Source organism: Apus apus, chromosome 2 (assembly GCF_020740795.1).
Source record: "Apus apus isolate bApuApu2 chromosome 2, bApuApu2.pri.cur, whole genome shotgun sequence".
Taxonomy (NCBI): domain Eukaryota; kingdom Metazoa; phylum Chordata; class Aves; order Apodiformes; family Apodidae; genus Apus; species Apus apus.
In genome coordinates, this window is record NC_067283.1 from 135,715,938 (window position 1) to 135,734,752 (window position 18,815).

The 18,815-nt window shown below is 41.7% G+C and overlaps 1 protein-coding gene across 1 annotated transcript in view; it reads left to right on the forward strand.

Annotated features, from left to right (window-relative positions):
• The window catches only part of GRHL2 (grainyhead like transcription factor 2), a 58,055-nt gene extending 40,437 nt beyond the window's left edge, over positions 1–17,618 (forward strand). Inside the window, exons 12-16 of the mRNA XM_051610299.1 lie at positions 1,920–1,951; positions 3,170–3,264; positions 9,497–9,582; positions 15,792–15,856; positions 17,247–17,618. Coding sequence (XP_051466259.1) covers positions 1,920–1,951; positions 3,170–3,264; positions 9,497–9,582; positions 15,792–15,856; positions 17,247–17,361 — 393 coding nt within the window. The 3' untranslated portion in view covers positions 17,362–17,618. The remainder of the gene's footprint in view (positions 1–1,919; positions 1,952–3,169; positions 3,265–9,496; positions 9,583–15,791; positions 15,857–17,246) is intronic.
• The last annotated feature ends 1,197 nt before the right edge of the window (positions 17,619–18,815 follow it).

Below are 18,815 nucleotides of genomic sequence, written 5' to 3' on the forward strand. Positions count from 1 at the left end.
TGAAATAGAATGTTGATTTGTGACTGAAGGAAAGTCTGGTTTTGAATGTACTATTTAGCTTGATGAAACGAAGTGCCATCTGGTGGTAGCTGAGATCCCCCTCCGTGTGATAACCGAAAACAAAGACCGAGCTCTTACATAATGTGTAGGGAGGTCAAGAATAGGCTTGCTTGAACACCTCTGCCTGTCTTCTATAGGCATCACCTGGAGAGCTGAGAATTCCTTTGAAGAAAATATTTTCACTCTACAACGTAAAAATCTATCATGCTAATGTTCAATATTCAGTATTGACAGTCATTATTACCAGTAAATGTGAGGAAGTCTTTGCTGACTTGACTCTTTTAAGACCTACTTTATTGCTTGCTGGGAAATTGCAAACCTGAATTGGAGGGTCAGGTCTGACAATTTTTTGATTATTAACCTGTTATTTAATAACTCTCAGGGAGTACAATGACACCTTTATGTATGTGTTTCTAAAGACAAACAGATGAGGAAATGTTATATGTGTCTTGCTGCAGAGTATTAAAATAATTAAGATTAAATTACACTGAGTGTTGGAATTGTAATTTATTTTGAAGCAGTGAGAACTGTGGTAGAGCAAAGCATAGAGTGCAGACATTGCTATCACAGCTGTCACTGACTTGCTCTCCAAAATTGGAAAGACGCCCACTCACATATCAGTGCCGGGTACCTTCTGTCCTCATGGCTTTCCAACCAGAATGTGGATTTATCTCAAAACAGGAAAAAGGTGGAAGCGTCCCTTAGTATATGTAATCCTGTAAATATTTTTCTAAATTAACTCGAAGATAACCCAGTTTGCTAGCTCTAAGGAAGTGTTCAGCCCTGTCTTTCATTTAGTGCTGTATAGTTGCAGTATTGCCCTTCTTGCTATCCTGAACTTTTAAAAAGTGAGGGGTTTTGTGTTACTTAATATGAGTGATTTATTATGATGATAATTTATTATTTATGAATGCTTTGTTATGAAAGTGTAGCCACTTTCAGGTCCTTGTCATAGAATGAGTTACAGACTTCTGTTTTGCACACACACCCCTCTGAGCTATTTTCATTGTACAGGTTCAGAAGTGAAGGCTCCCCTTGAAAATGTGCTCCAAGTCTTGCCAGCACAAGTGCTGGAAACCTGCCTGAGAAGCCTTGCTCTGCCCCACGAGAACACAGGGCTCTCATGCCCTGCCTTCACCCCATGCTTGCAAAGTAACTCAGCAGCTGGAATGCTGCTTCACTTGGTGTGGACCCACAGTGCAGGCACACTGTGAGGAATTTGGCTGGCTGTTCTGTAAAGCCTTTGACAACAGACTGTGATTTTATGCCTCCCCTGCCACTGTTAGCCGTATTTGCTGCTGTTGTAAGTTTGGTCCCAGTGACTGTGAGCTGTACTGATTTATGCAAAACAATAGTCTGGACTTGCAATTCTGTCCACAACCTGTACAAAAAAGTTCAGCTGTACCATGAGGAATCGTATTGCCACTAGGCCTGTAGATTAATGTTGGTCTTTATAGTTTAATTAGATTTTCAGACAGTATTAAATACATACAAAAGCTTGTGAGTGTTGTAGCTTAAATCCTATTAAGGGTAATTTTAGGTGAGTAGTGATCTGGTTTAGAGGATTGTAAAATAATTGGGAAAATTATATAAACCAGAAGAGATGGTAATGTCTGTCAAAATGTATGTATGTATGATGTATTTCCACTGGGTGATATTCAACAGCAGTTTTTCTAAACCATACTTTTTCCATATCACTATTAGAACTAGAGATGTTTGTGTTTTATAGAAGGAAACGAATTTTTAACAGATGAAAAATTTGTGAGCTGCTTGTTGTCTTTTTCCCCTTTCTAAAGTTATTCTGTTAAGCACATGTCTAGTCTTGGGAATAATTTTTGCTTTTTTTTCCATCCTTCTAGGTTTACTATAATACAGATGATGAGAGAGAAGGGTAAGACATTTCTTGCTTCACAAGCTTTGCAGTTAGCAGTTCAAACTCACAGAAAGCAGGCACAAAACATGAAATCAGATAAAACTGATCCCCTTTCTTCCCCATCCCTCATGTTCTCCCATCACTAATGGTGGGTGAGTAACTGGTAGAGAGAGGTATATTTTATGGTAACTTCCTTTTCTTTCCGGTGAACTTGCTGCTTTTTAGATCTATTTTTCTTATATTTTTAAATAAAACAATGTAAAGAGCCATAAAATTTAATACATGGACAGGAAAATGTGTTTGATAATAAAGAGTATTTTATATAGGTAAGGGTTCTCAAATAATTAAAAAAAAAAACCACATGAATTTTTACCTGAAGTACTGAACTTCACCCCTTTCATAGAAGCTGTTTAGCAGCACAGGTGTATGTGAAACATACAGGAACTGCAGACAGAATGCCCAAGCTCCAGAAGAGAAAGACAGAAAGAGAACAGGAGATCCTGAGAAGGGAGAAGGCTGGAAATGGGATGACACCCTATCTTGTTTTGGAGGGTCTGGGAGAACTGCAGAAAGTCCCTAATGTAGTTAGAGATATAATGAAGTGAGGGCTTTAATATGTGTGGCTGAAGTTCAGCCAGTATTAACTGTACTGTGTGCAAGCCCCATGTTTTTACAAGTTGCTTGAATCCAAGGTGAGCACCCTCAAATCTGAGAGTTTGGAGCAAGACAACTGCACTCAGATAGGCCTGCAAAAAGTGGCCTGCAGTAGGGAGTGGCTGTCACCTACAGGTAGCTTTGACTTGAAAACATGAGGCCCTTTTTGTTTTTTTTTAATGAAGCTTATGTTCTTCATAAGGCTCACAGTGGAATTTGAGAAATAAAGGGGTTTATTGCATCAAGCACACTGGCTTCAGTTCCTCCAAGAGCAAGAGGAGACACCAAGTCCTGCCAAAGCTACTCTGAAGGGGGAGGGGGGGGCTGCAGTGCCTTCAGCTTCCCTGGCAGAGCATGTCTCAGCTTCAGGCTGGGTCTGGCTCAGCACGTTACTCCGTTTGAACTCTTGGGCTTCAGATAAGCATCAAATGCTAAATCCTTGCAGTTTCTGGTCTGATGCTGCTTGAGTAGCTAGTGGAGGTTTTGCCAGCATACAAACTGTATCATGACTGCTGCTGTTGTCTCCTCTCCTGTTGGGACCACAGTTTTTCTGTGACATGGTGCCTGTTGCTTGTTTTCCAGTAGCAGTGTCCTGGTGAAAAGGATGTTTCGGCCCGTGGAGGAGGAGTTTGGTCCATCTCCTTTGAAGCAAATGAAAGAAGAAGGCCTGAAAAGAGGTAACAGTCAACTGATCCTGGATAAAAATAATGCTCTGGTACTCGTGCTGTCAGGCTGGGAAGGGCAGGCCAAGTCAGTTTTTTGATGCTAGTGCAAATGTGGGGAAGATGGAAGGATATATCATTACACTACCCGTATGCAAGGAGGCATTTTAACAAATGCTAATAATGATTTAAAAGGAGATAATAAAAAGAACTGTGCTATCTCAAGGAGGGATGAGGACATAAGTGTTTATAAAATATAAAAAAGCTCGGAAGTTTCTTGATCCTTGGCCAAGCTACATAGTTCATAAATGTTCCAGTAGCAAATCTGTGGTGGTCTATTTTTAACTTTTGCTCATCTTTTTTGTTCTGGCTGGGATCAAAAGCAAATATGCAAGATGCACTGGAAAAAATACAGACATCTTACATAGGCAGGCTCCTGCTGACTGCAGAGTGAGATTAGCCTGAATAAAATCTCAGATATTTCCTACCCATTTAGGAATATAAGGCATGGATACATGTTTTCCAACAGACTTAACTGAATTGCTTTAAAGTTTGTTTACTTTAACTGTTTTTACTGCCCTGAGTGAATATTACTGTAGTCCTCTTTCATATGCTATACCAGTCCAAATCCTGTTTTCCAGTCTGTTACAGTGAAGCTTAAGTTGAGTAACAGTGAAGCAATGGTTTAGGTAGAGCTGTTAAACTTTGTGTTGAAGGTAAGGATGAGCAGATGGTGATTTTGTCCACAAAATCTGCTTTGTGTACAGTCACTTCCAGTGCAGTGGTGTAGGTGATAACATCCTACACTGCCACATTTAAACATTCTGGAGAATACATGACATTCCTTCAGTCTCATGAGTTCTGTCATGGAAGCTTATTGAAGATGCTAGGGGTGTGACCAACTTATGTAACTCAAACTTGCAAATGTTTTGAGGTTTAACTATTAGTTTGAGAGACAGCAAAGCAACAAGGTGCAGAAGTGAGCTCAGTTGTTCTTAGTTGCACCGTGTGTGAGACTTTATAGAAACAACTTACCATGATTCTGCCTTTGCAAAGTTTCTCTGTTGGTTAGAGTGGTGTGCTTGAACCAAGAGAAGCATACAAGACTGGTTCTTCCTGGAATAAATGTGAACATATTCTTTTGATTAGATCTTCAATTAATTATGTAAGATCAGTCCTGACTACAGACTTACATCTGGTTAATTCAAGGCCTACACCAAATTGATACTAGCAGAGCTCCACCAGGCAGAAGGGGACAGCTACAAGGGCTACATAAAGGCAGACTTTTTCCTGCAATTTCACCTGGGTTTCCCAGCTCAAAGCCTGGATGGTTGCCTGCAAGAAGACAGTGATTTGCTTTGATTATTGCTGTCTTTTGCTGTGGTGAGTTGTTTTAATATCATCCAGAACTTGCAGCCATTTCAAGGGGAAGATTTGAAAGAAAAAAAATAAAGTTTTATCAACTGGTGGCAAAACTGTGTTAACTAATTAAATCCAGGAGAGGCCTGGAACCAGAGAAGCTGGAGGATCCTCTCTTTACATCCCCTTCCTGTTCAGTGTTTCTTGCAACTTGGAATATGCTGGCTGGAGGCCAAGCTTCCTCTAGCATGGCCTTTGCTCGGGTGAGCTTCCTGCCATTGGCAACCCTGCATCTGGGGTTGTGCCGACGGAGTGCAGCTCAGCTGAGTCCGCCTGTTTGACAAGACTCCCCTTGCCACAGGAGTCACTCACTGGGTTACTGTCACTACTGTTTTTCCCAGACTCAGCTGTACTAGAAGCTTTTTTTCTCCCAGATTTATTTGGTATAGCAGTATCAATCATTCTAGAGAGCAAATATAGATGGGGTACCAGTGTAATATTTGAGAGAGAAGATCTGATACGTGAAATTATGCGTCAGAAGCAACGCAATCCCAAGGCAGCTCCCTGCTGCAGTACAGGTGTAAGTAGCACCCAGTGAGGGGTCCAAGCTCAGTTGAAGAACTGAAGGGACAGTGTGTGGCCTCTCCGCTGTCTAATGGACCTACTTGTAATACTGCCTAGTGGAAACAAAAGTATTAAGAGGTAGCCTTCAAGAGAAGAGGTCTGAAAGAATTTGCAAACAAGCGGTAAAACAAAGTTCATATTGTCACACAGGTAGCTGCATCTTTATGAATTACTCTTTCATCTCCTTGACCTCTAAGGGACGTCCAAGTGCCTAACACAGAAATGTAAAATATGTTAATCTGTACCAAGTGTGCAGCACAACTAGTTACTTGGCTAAACTTGTGGCTTTTTCCTGTTTTAAATTCTCGGTAAGAGTTTTCAAATCACTTTCAGATTTCACAGGGAGTTTCTCCCGATTATAAATCCAGCAGCTGTGTGATCAGGGAAATAACCAGTTGTGTAGCTCTCAGCTCAAAGAAAGCAATACTGTTGTCTAGCTTTTGCCTCTCAGGAAGTCTTGTTAAACTATCTGAAACATTTTGCATTTAAAGCAGTCATGGTTTTGTGAACCATCCCTGTGGAGGACAGCATGCACTGTGTCCCTGAGGGAATTTGTGCCTGGGCAATTAGTGAAAACTCCAAATATGGGAAAGGAAAGCCAGGTCACAACTACCAGCCCTACTTTCCGTGCCTAAAACATGCCACATCTCCGTCCAGAGACCACTTCATCAAGACTGTTTAGTAGCCATCAGTCAGGGCATTGGTAATGCCTGGGCTTGGACCTGGCCCAAGCAGGAGGACTTACTGACCCATCGTGTCTATAATCTCATTTTTACCATGTGTCTGTTGCTTGTCTTCTGCTGTGGCAGATTTGCCAATGGAGAGCCAAGCTCTTAACACTTTCAAAAGAGGTATCTAACATTGTTCTTCTGCATTCACACTTAAATCCCCAGTTCAGTAGCCTGGCTTCCAAAAATCTCCCAGGTGCAACAGCCTCCCTTACCTTCAGGTAAGGCTGGTTTCCTCTCCACAATTCTGTGAATCAGGACTGTTTCTTAAGTAACTAAAAAGACATTTATCACACACATCTTTTACAATTCTTTTGAATGTCTAAAGAGCATTGGGGACCACAGTGAGTTTCAATACTGGCAAGAAGGTTAAGAACTGAGGTCAGGCAAATTTGAATTTGTTGCTTTCTGTCAAAAGTAGCTCCCTGCCTGATACAAGCTGTTTGTTTTTTGTTTGGTTGGTTTGTTTGTTTGTTTCCCCAAAAAAATATGACAACAGGTACTATTAAAGTGAGACCATCTCAATGCCACAAACCCAGTGGCAGTAGGATCGGAGGGGCTTCAATATGAGTTGTCACATTGTCACAAGTCGTGACTTGGCATTCAGTGTTGATGCTGCTGAGCCTGGTGGACCCTTTGCAACCCCTTACCTCTGCTGTGGGCCAGCACGAAGGCTGGTCGGACTGCATTGTATCCTGAAGCAGGGACCTGATCTGTCTGAAGAACAATTAAAAATAGGCTTGTTTTTTCATTTGCATCTGCTCTTCAAGCGAACTCAGGGCATGGGAAAATTCATTGAGATAGGTCAGAGTAGCAAAGCATAAGGGCAGGGATGAGACAGGTGCTTCTTAAGGCATCACTGTCACCAGAAGTCATTTATGAAAAAGTGCCCTCGTGAATGAAACCTGGGTTTTTAACACCTGTTGGGAAATAAAAATCCAACAACTCCCAAATGTTTACGAATCCTGGCTCTCTGTGTGTATAAGGGTGATTCAAGTTCCCTGTTACCCTTGTAATGGATCCTTCATTCAGCATAACGTTGCCTGACATGTCAAACACAACAGAGAGATTTAAAGCTCAGCACTTGGATTGTATATTGTCCCCTGTTTTAACCTTGGACCAAGTGATTTTTCCTCCTTTCAGATATGTTTGTAATTATTCAGGCTGACAGAGGTCCAGATGTGTGAAAAGCCAGGAGTTACAGGACAGTCCTCTAGCCACAAGAAAAGAATCACTACATTATAAAAACGTTAGTACAGGTAAAATTGGCAGTCAGTGCAAGTGTTTGCTCATGCAAGTAAACATATCAAATCCACTGAAGTTTAACTAGTGATGAGGGGTTTTTTTGTTCTCTTACATTCTGACAGTTACGTAGGTTGTGCCCTAAAGTCATCTCAGCTTCCAAGTCCTTTATAGAATCATAGAGTGGTTTGTGTTGCAAGGACCTTAAAGATCATCTAGTTCCAACCCCTGTGCCATGGACAGGGACACCTCCCACCAGATGAGGTTGCTCAGAGCCCCATCCAACCTGGCCTTGAGCACTTCCAGGGAGTTGGCATCCACAGCTACCCTGGGCAGCCTGTTCCCATGTCTTGCCACCCTCATGGGAAAGAATTGCTTCCTAATATCTAATCTAAATCTACCCTCTTTTCAGTTTGGAATGGTTTCCCCTTGTCCTGTCACCACATGCCCTTGTAAAAAGCTCCTCCTGAGCTTTCCTGTAGCCCCTTTCAGATACTGGAAGGCTGCTATAAGGTTTCTCCAGAGCCTTCTGCTCTCCAGGCTGAACAGCCCCAACTCTCTCAGCCTGTCTTCATGGGAGAGGTGCTCCAGGCCTTTGATCATCTTTGTGTCCCTTCTCTGGACTTGCTTTGAGAGTTCCATGTCCTTCTTATGTTTGGGGATCCAGAACTGGACACAGCACTTACGAGAGTGGAGGAGGAGAATCACCTCCCCACACCTGCTGGTCATACATCTTTTGATGCAGCCCAGGATACTGTTGGTTTTCTGGGCTGCAAGTGCACACTGCCGGCTCATGTTGAGCACCACCAAGTCCTTCTCCTCATGGCTGCTTTAAAAGGACACTCTCAGGCAGGTCCCAAAGAATTACCAAAATCTAGGGGAAAAAGATGGCTCTGCATGCCTGTGGTAGCAGTTTTGTGGCTCATGCTTCTGAATTAAAGATGCAAAATCTCACCATTGTCCTGTGTGCTTGGTTTGTAGACCAAAACAGGGGACTGATCTGCCCATGCTTTACATCGTTTTTCAGTCATTTCAAAACCTGGTCTAAGATGCTACATTTCTCTGCAAATGGGCCTGAGGCCACCCTTGTACAGTCTTGACCTGAGAATTAGCTTCCAAACACTTGCTTCTGTATGAAAAATACCATAATCTCTGTTGGTTCATCTTCAGGTCCTCTATTGAGTTGCTTGGAGAAGGTATCTTTTGGACCACAAGGATCAGCAGTTTCAAGATATGTCTGTCTATTAAAAAAAGTAAATTATATTATTACCAATGTAGTTTGCCACACAGGCCTAAAATACCTAACAGTGCATGTGTATTTGTACCTGACATGCAGGTACATGAATTCTTTTGAAAAAGCAGTTTATTTAGGGAACAAAGTAAATTGCAGAACATCTTATTTAACCTACTACTATGTCAGAGTCATGTGAGATTACACCTAAAACACTTCTTTGGTGTTTGTTTACTCAGTTTGTAGCTGTCTGCTTTGCTTTTCCCAGGTAATGGCAAGTTTCTTCTTTTACCTGTACAAGTCAGAGGGGAGAACAAGAGCTAGAGAGGGCAGAGCACTGCACCTGTGAACCACTAAGGCCTGGCAGGTCATCTGAGGGAGGAAAAGAAGATTTTTAGATATAGAAATGCCATTTAGGTACTGGTACCTGAGCAGGTGTGGGCAGGCAGTTAAATGCCTGCCTGTCAGATGTTTTTTGTATGTCTCCCTTGTAAAGTCTTAAATGACTTTGGACTAATTCTTGTCAGTGTTTATTTTTTTTAAACTGGCCAGGCCCATTTGCATTCATCCATGTGGATGAATGTCAGAACTATTTATTTTCATTGACTTTACTCTCAAAGACTCAGCAATAGGCAAACCAGACTTGTCTTTTCTGAACAACCTTTCCCATCCTTTTGGATGAAGTCTGGAGAAGTGCAAGATGAGACATAGGTTTAAGAAGACATAGCTTGTGTGTTTTGTCCTATTACCCAGGGACAGGGCCCCAGCACTTTTTAGCTTCTCTTATTTCAGTAAATGGAGGTTTAAATTCTTGAAGATATAGGTTCCTCATGATAAATTAAATTTGCTGAATTGTCTTTGTGTTTTTTCAAAGCAACTATGAAGAATCTTCTGTGTTTACATCACTGAGGATATGAGAGTACTTTTTTTTTTAAGTGCAAGCCATCTTCAGCACTTTGTTTTATCTGTCATGGATTAATATTTGTTTTCCTACTCAGTGTGGGGTGTTTAATCTGTTCATTTGACTGAAACTGCTCCAAGTTTGACTTTTTTTCTGTTTCAGTGCTTTTGTATGTGAGGAAGGAGACAGATGAGGTGTTTGATGCTTTGATGCTGAAATCACCCACAGTAAAGGGGTTAATGGAAGCGGTAAGTATCCAATGTCCTCACATTGTTTGTCTTTCTTGGCAAGAAAGTCTTGAGGCTTTCAGTGTATTATTGAGATAAAATGTAAAGATCAAGTTATTCTCAAATACATTCAAAGCATTTCATAAAGGACATGTAGTGACAGGATGAGGGGGAATGGTTTCAGACTGGAAGAGGGTAGATTTAGATTAGATATTGGGAAGAAATTCTTTCCTGTGAGGGCAGTGAGACATTGGAATGGGTTGCCCAGAGAGGCTGTGGCTGCCTCCTCCCTGGAGATGTTCAGGCCCAGGTTGGATGGGGCTTTGAGCAATTCCATTGAGTGCGAGGGGTCCCTGCCCATGCAGGGTGTTGTAACTAGGTGATCTTCAATGTCTCTTCCAACTCAAACTGTTGTATGATAAAGGCTTTCTGGAGCATGCCTCTGAAATGCTGGCATGTTCTGAACTCAGTGTTGTCAGCAGGTTACTGGGATTAAATAGAGTCACCGAGCTGATTTATTGGACACCTGAGCCTTGAGGCATGGCAGTAATTAACCACTGTGAGGGAAGCAAGGAGATGCAGGCTCCATTTTCTGTAATGTTTCTTTCTGAACTGATGTTTCAGAGACTGTTGAATGAATGTCCTGTAATGTCCATTGGTGTGTTCACAGCTGTCTTTTAAAGAAGAGGCCCAAGGATTGCACTGTTTCTGTGTGAATTTCATGTGGTTTTTGTGCAATTGCTCTTCCAGCAAGAAGGCAGTTTCTGAGCCAATGCAGACTTGTCCTTCATACCTCCCTTCTCTAGCCCTCACTCCCAGAGTGACCTACCTGCCAGCCTACCCCTTTGCTGCTTCTGTGACTTGAGATTTTGCTTTTTATCTGTTATTTGAGATTATGACTGGCTATTTCCACATTTAATCTTGTTTATATGAGGTCATGGCTAGTAGATGTATGAGATTTGGTGAGGATAGAGTGAAGAAGCAGCAGTGAGTGTCTCTGCCTTGGTGGGGGGACTAATGTGAGATTGACACGTGGGACACTGAGTTGATTTCCAACCTTAGCTATGTGTAGGAAAAAAGATGGGAAGGGATGAAAGTGACTCTAGAGAGCTCAGCTGAGCACTAGAAGTGTGTACATTAATGCTCTCATTAAACTGTCACAGTGTCTTGATGCATGTATCAAATGCTTTGAATGCAGTAAAGACTGAGTTATTCGGTCAATATTTGGCCAGTACCAGAAGGCAAAAAAAGATTTGTGGGTTAGTGAGGATGTTTAAAGCACCTATTCAGATCAAGGTATCTCTGAGGAGAGTCAGCTACATTCTAAGCATGTCCTAAGTGTGCTTATGCTGATACTGTTTGTTTCTGTGCCTGCAGCTCAGTTGTAACACAGAACATCAAGTATACTAAAAGCCAGGCTTCACTTGAAGAGGCTGCAGTCTGATTCGTGATCAACTGTAACACAATTTCATCTTGTCTTTGTGTGGAAGTTAAAAGTATGCTATAGTCCTTCAATAACCTTTCAAGTGAACATGAATATTTTATATCCAGTGTTCTGTGCCTCTCCATGCCTGTTTTCCAGCCACTGTCTAGCATAAAAACAAAGCTGGTGCAGAAGCAGGAAAGGTTTCTGCATACTTCTGTCAGCACAGCTGCTGACTCAGTGGCCTGTTTTCAGCACCAGGGAAATCTGATCTGTTGTAAAATGTCCCAGTTCACTGGAAAGACCACATTCAGAAAATTTTAATTCTCTTGGGTAGGATATCATGGATAAATCAATGCCAAAAACCTGTCAAATTTCATACTCTTAAATACACTCTACATTCTTTTCAGCAAATTGCGTAATTTTATAATTGTACATGTACTCAATTCTATACTCAGTACTAAGAAGTTAGAAACTGAGGCTCTGACTGTTGTAGAGTCCCAGAACTGAAAGACATCACCAATGATCCTGAATCATATCCTTCTCTGTTTATGGATTTCACCTGTTGTTTTTTTTTTCCCCTAATCGCTATTCATGGTTTATGGCTTTCCCATGATTAATGCTGTTATTTTCCCAGATACTATGTTTATTTTATTCTCTCATATACCCCCATTTCAAAGGAACAATCAGATTCCTTCTCAGATTTCTTGCTTCTGGCAACTATCTAGAGGTCTCAGGTCCAGAGATACAGTAGATCTCAGAAGGTGATGCAAGTGTTTGTTTTTTAAGATGTTTGCATCCTACATTAGTCAGAGAACAGTAAAACAACTGCCCATCATAAAGCCTCATACATATGTGGTGACTGAGCAGCTCTAAGTCCTGCTCTCAGACTGATCCAAAGTAAGGGTAACTCTGTGAATCTCAGTAGATACCCCAGTCTTACCTTGTGCAGAATTGTACATTTATTCAAATTAAATAAGGCAATCTAAATTGGCAAATTCAAGTATCTCCCCAAGTCTTTCTAATATTAAAAGCTAACACCAGAATTCAAAAGAGCTGGCTTAGATCAAAGTTTATTTCATACCTGTCTATGTATGTGTTCTTCCAACCAGTGTGGGACAACAGACTGGACCATTCCATAGAGATAAGATGGCAAAGATGTTTTCCTGGGTGCCTCTACCAGCCCAGATGTTGCCCTTTCTGTCTTACTGACTCCAGAAGAGGATGGTTTCTGCTGGCTTGGGCAATTGGATATATGCTCCAAAGTTGCTGTGCCAGGGCACTGCAGCCCAGAGAAACACCCAGCTGGTTATTTCACTCCCACTCTTAAGGCTGTCCCACTGCTTCAGGCATCCTAAGGGAAGGAGAGAATTCTCTGCTTAGAAGATTGAGAAATGGACAACAGAGCTGATAAAGGAAAATATTCCTCTGAATAACAGTATCTTTTTAAAATTTATTGTAGCCTGCTTGGGGTCAGGTGAGAATTCCTGTTGTTTTATATGAAAGTTGGCAGTAGCAGTGTTCCCCAAGTTGGCAAGAAACGTGCCAAGTCCTGCTGCAGAATCTGAGAAAGCAGAGAGCTAGCATCTGCTAGGGCATCTCACTTAACACCCCCTTCTGAAACACATTTGCAGTGGAGACTTGTTTTCTGAGCCTGTGAGTGGGAGGCTCGCCTGTACACCCCCTTTAAGCCTTGTGTCCACAGCTCACTGCTTTGTATAATTGGTTGAATCCTTAGAGGTTCCTGAGAAATGTGCTTGTTCAGTCAGCTCGAAGTCTTTTGCAAAGCTCACTAATCCCTGCGTGTTATATAAATCCCACACCTGTCATGGGCAGTGTGACAGGCAAGGCTTTCTCAGCCCTACCTCTCATCACTTACGTAGGAAGTGCTGTCCCAGAGTCCAAAACCACTTTGAGCAACATTTGGAATGCCTGAGTGTTAGGTATCCCAGATATTCTAGGAAAGTTTTATGCTGGAATGTGCAGAATGCTGCATATTAGCTACTATTAAACCTCCTTGGCACAGGAATATTTCTCCCCACTTGTTTTATTTGCATGGAGTCAGTGAAAAGTGTCTTCAAGTACTGATCTTTACAAGGTCACTATGCTTCAGAGTTAACAGCCCGGAGATCTATAATTTCCTCATTTTCAGACAGTTGTGACTTTTCCACAGTTTCAGGTTGGTTTTCCTCTTGCCTGTTACAAAGGAATTTTCAACAATCTGATGTAATGGAGCCATTTTTGTTGTTGTTTTACATGAAAGCTTAAATTTAGGGATACAGCAAAGCCACAGATACAAAAGTTCATCACCAGATGGTTCATCTGGTGTCTTTCTAGAAGGTATGAAGGAATAAGAGGAGAACGTGAAAGGTCATCTGAGAACTTCTCTAAGACAGTCAAGATCTGTCCTCACAGTGTGGCTGTGGGTACCCCAGCGGAGTCACCAGCCTCAGGTCAGGCAGCTGCCCTCCATGGGCAGCACAAGATGAGGCACTGAAGTAAGGGAGACTTTGAAACACGGTGGTAGCCAGGGCTAGAGTGTGAGTGAGGGACAGGGTGTGAGTGCCTACAGGAGCTGAAACAGGTTAGGACATCCCACACAGGGGTATGGCAAACCATGATGTTGTGTCACCCTTGTTCTGCCTTGTTAGGAGCAAAGACTTGAACTTGCTTCAGATAAGCTGAGTATGTTATGGAATGTGTGTGCTCCATATATATGGATGTTATGGAGGTATTTCTCTTCTGTGCATGTGGTTACATAGCTTTTCCATAGGCTACATAGGGCCTTTTGCATAGGCTAGGTAGAGATCAGAGTGAAAAAGATTAGTTTGTAGTCTGATAGTGAGGATGCTTGTGTGATATATAAGCCAAGTGGGGTGAAGCCCCTCTTCTCATGAACATACAAAGTTCCCCACAGCAAGGAGAGTGGGACCGTACAGCCTACGAGCTTGTGCAAACTTCATGCTGAATTAGGTCTCTCCCAAGGCAGGTGAGAACGTGGAACCAGGACTAACATCAGTACCTCCAGCAACATATCCAAAAAAGCAGTGAAACATGCTGGTGTCACTAATACTGAAATAGAAAATACAACCCCCAATTTAATTTGTATTTGTTTTTTGGCCAGGTGTAAAACTTAGGGACTGGATGGGTCTAGAGTACCTTATCAGTAGTTCCTGCTTATTTACATCCTCCCCTTTCTGTTAGCTACCGATGTACACTGTGGTAAGAGGAAACTGTTTGCAGTGTAAAAGAAGCTTTATGTGTTCTTCAGAATTGCTGAATTATAGTATTCTTTTAAGTACAAAATTGTGTCTTAGGTAAGATCACAATTATACAATTTATAGGTGATGGTAGGCAAGTATAGGCTAGTAAATTCTCTCTCACAGAATCCTGGCTCTCTGGATGGGAGCTGTGCTTGGGGTTCAATCTGTGGCTCTTTGTCCTTGTGGTTGAGTTTGTGCATTACTTTATTTCCATTTTCTATTTAACGCTAATTGCTTTAATTTACTTCTCCAAAATACCACTTTTTCTCAGTGGAAGTCTGAACACAAACACAAATAAAAGATTTTACAGTGACTGATGTTTGGCAGTCTTTAATTGAATTTTTTAATTGTTTCAATTCTAATGCAGAAGATAAATGGTCAGCTATTTAGCTGCAACTTTATTTCACCTGGGAAGAGCAGGAAACTTACTTTAACTGGCCAGAGAGTATCACATAGCATTAATGACTCTCGCAAAGTTATTTTTCCATAATTATTTTACCTTTTGGGACAATCCTCTTCTAAGTATGAGCTGTGGGACCTGTTCCCTCAAAGAAGAGTCATAATTTGAAATGAAACTTTGCTCAGACTGTGAGATCAGGGACACTATCTCCATGAGCACACCACAGGCTCACAGCAGAATGGACATCCAAAAAAGTTAAGACACTCCTGTAGGCAATGCCAAATCATCCCAGTGAAGGGCTTGTTAGTGAGGGTAATTTGTCAGCTGAGTAGTTCTTCTATCAAAAGTTTTGCTATATTTTCTGCTTTATAATTTGAGTAGCTGTCAAGAGGTTGATTTTAGAAGTCCTTTACCTTGTTAACACCTCTGCAGCATCTTGATTGTCTGTACTCAGGTGATGTTTTGTGAGCCAAGGTGTTCTCATTTTGCCACCCCAGTAATCAGACTGAGTCACCTCCCTTAAAATACAGAAGCTTCCTAATCCTATGTGTAGCATATGTGTAGCCCTCCCACAATAAAATGTGCCTTGAAGATACTTTACAGACAAAAGAAGTACCATGGAGAGTCCTGTTAGCTTAACAAATGTTGAAATGTCATTGAGAAACAGAAATGTGCACATTTTTTTGTTGATCCATCTATCCATCAGCTGGTTGTGTTACTGCTTATCTGCTTTCTGCCCAGTGGAAGGAGACTTTGCTTCCAAAGCCCAGAGAATCAGAGTAAGAAAGGGCAGAAAGGTGGCTATCAGGTTGAAATTCCCTGGTAAAATCTGAAGCTGGGAAGAGTGTTGAGCAGAGCAGTAGGAGATGCTGAGGCAGTTTTGATGACTCACACCCTATGAAAACTATAGCATCTAAATTTCTGGATGGAAACAATTGTGGTTTTTTTATCAAGATATTTAGAATTATACCTCCCTGAATCATCTTTAAATGAATCCCTGGTATGGTTGCGAGTGACTTTTCTGTATAGCTATCCTGTTGAAGTTGGCAGAGATAGTGTTGTAATGCCTTATGTAAAGAAAGAGGTGATCACTTCATATTTGTCATTATTGAATGATGTTTATTTTTTTTAATTATTATTTCAGATCTCAGAGAAGTATGGGCTTCCAGTTGAAAAGATTGCAAAACTTTATAAGAAGAGCAAAAAGGGGTAAGTAAACTAACTGACTAGGGACTACTGCAGGGTCCTTTAGAGGCACTCAGAGCTGCCAGCAATGCTGGGGGCATCATGATAAAGTTGTGCCCAGAGAAGCTGTGGCTGCCCCCTCTTTGGAAGTGTTCAAGGCCAGGTTGGATGGAGCTTCGAGCAACCTGGTCTGGTGGGAGGTGTCCCTGCCCATGCAGGAGGGTTGGAACTAGATGATCTTTAAGGTCCCTTCCAACCCAAACTGTTCTATGATAATCTATGGTATTATGTGATGCTGGGCAGTAGAAACACTTTCAGGAGACATATCTGTAACCCTGAAATATTACTGTCTGTGGAGACAGCAAGGAGTGACAGAGGAGGAAACATAAATCTCCAGTATGTCTCTCACCCATTATTCATGGGCTTACTATGAAGGTACAGATTTTGTGTTTGGAAAATGTATTTTAATGAAGTCTGTTCTGCAGTCTATACACTTGACATGGTGGAGCACTAGCATGGGAGAGGGACAGCCTTTGCTGTGAATGGAGTGTGGAGTTTTCCTGCAGTGTTAGGAAGAAGCAGGCTGCTTCCCAAATCTAAAAAGCAGGCAGGCAGTGCTTGCTGCAAGAGTTTCAGCTGAGTAAATTTAGATGTGAGCATTACAGCTGTGACTTTAGAATAGCTAGACTACTACTCCTTGCCATAAATCTGAATCTTTCCACTTTAACTTTTTTACTTCTAAACGACCATAGTATTGTAGTGCTATAATTTTAAATAAATCGTTGATTTTCACCTGTAACTCTAGCTTAGGGAGTTGTTTTGTCTGGGGGCTTCTTTAGCTCTTGACAAGAGAGGATGAAACTTCTCATGTTTTGCTTCTTTCTAACACTGTTTCCAAGGGTTGTATTTGATGGAAGAAACACTTTACCCTAAAGAGTGAGGAAAACATTCTATATGTACACTTTTAATATTTGTTGTTGATATTCTCACATCCAAATTGAGTTCTACACCTGTGAGCAAAGCACAAATGACACTACTTCCCCCACTGCAAAGGAGCAGCAGCTCATGCATGGAACTGTATCTGGGGTAGCCAACACCAGGCATGGGAAACACCATCTTGCTGGGTCTGCCAGGGATCTGGAGTGCAGCTCGCCTTGTTGGCAGCTTATAAAGTGGGTTAACATCCCAGCACTGGCATGTCTCTTACCTTAACTACTTTGGCAAGTAGCAGCCTCTAATCTAAGGGACTAGGGGACAGATCTTGATGATGATTCTCACTGTTGTGCCTGTACTGTCTTGTGCTGGAGTCTGTTTATTCACACTGTAGTGAAGCAAGCACATGCCATAGAGTGCGTGGCTTTTCCTTGCAGTGTCCTGGTTCATAAAAATACCTGTTTTTTGCCTTTGTCACCAGTATCTTGGTAAATATGGATGACAACATTATTGAGCACTACTCCAATGAGGACACGTTCATCCTGCACATGGAGAGCATGGTTGAAGGCTTCAAGATCACGCTGACAGAGATCTAGCCTCAAGCTGAGCCCTTTTGTAAGGAACCACAGCATTTCATTCTTCTTGGAAAGCAGAAGATTCCCCAGAGAAACTGTTACAAAACTGCTTTGAAAATATTGTCCATTCTCAACACACTGCATATAGACTTGAGTTTGTCAAGCATAAAGCCACTCATGTTAACCTGGTCCCTTATTTATTGTTCCCCACTCTCTTAGTGTATAAGCAGTTACCAGCCCCTGGATTTGTAACCAGATGACCCACTGCAAATGTGAAATGCAGGATTTAAATCCATACTGCAGTGTGGATAAGTTAATTTTAAGACAAGGAATCATGATGATCTAGTTTCAGAAATCAGGTGTGAATCACTTTTACCAGTAGTTCTCAGTCATTGCTAAAAAACTGGTGCAGTGCTAAAGATGGGAAAAGTGGCTGACAGAGCTCCCTTGCTCAGACTGGTCCGTATCTCTCTATAGTGTATAGTCTTGCCAAATACCTCTGGTAGTTCTCAGCATGTAACAATGAGGACTTGTAAGTAAAGCATTCAGCTACAAAATGTCACTTGTAAGTAAATGGTAAGAAAACCATTTTAACCTTGTATATAATGTTTATAATATGCAATAATATATTTTAACTACTGTATGTGGGCATGTTTACTGCCACGATGTTTTCTGTATGTATTGGGGTTTAGGGTTTAACAGAATCTTTCCTAGAGGATTAGATTTCTGCAATCTGCTGAATGTCTACTGAGAAGCTGGTAACTGCATCTGCACTCATATGCTTCACCCTTGTCCACCCAGTTTTATACTGAAATATTGGGGCAAACTGTGGTTTTGGAGTGCTCTGGCACAATGGGACCCCCTTAGGTGCCCAAGTCCCAGCTGTAAATCCCTGAGTGCCCCATGCAGCTCTCATCAAATCCTAGAGGCACGCACATGTTTGCTGCCTAGTGTGCCTAAAGGTACAGAAGGGACTTTTGCCTGTTCTGATGATGAAGCAGGGACTCTCAACATGGGCTTTTGTCAAGCCTGTGGAGGTAAAGTTGCTTTCTGCAGCAGCCTGCTTATTAAAGCATTCCTCCAGACTGTAGGAAACAGGACTTCAAACTCTTCGTAAAGGAAACTTGCTCTTGTATCTCCATTGAATGATTGTTTTGATTCCTAGGACAGGAGGGTAAGGTATAAACTTGGGCTTGATGTAAATATTTTATTGAAACTGAAACAATTTTACCAGTAGAGACTGAGTAGCCCACAGGTGTGGTGTGGAGATAGGTCTCTCTCACAAGGGCTGGATCTGAACCCAAGTTGAACTAAAAGGTTATTATTCCATCAAATTCCACCTCTGTCTCAAGAATTCTGTGAGAAAGAAAGTTGCAGGCTAAAATCATACCAGGAAAAGGGTTCAAGATCTGAAATCCTTTGTGCATCCAAACCTAGCACCTCTGTCTCTCCTTTTCAGTTCGTCTGGCTATTGT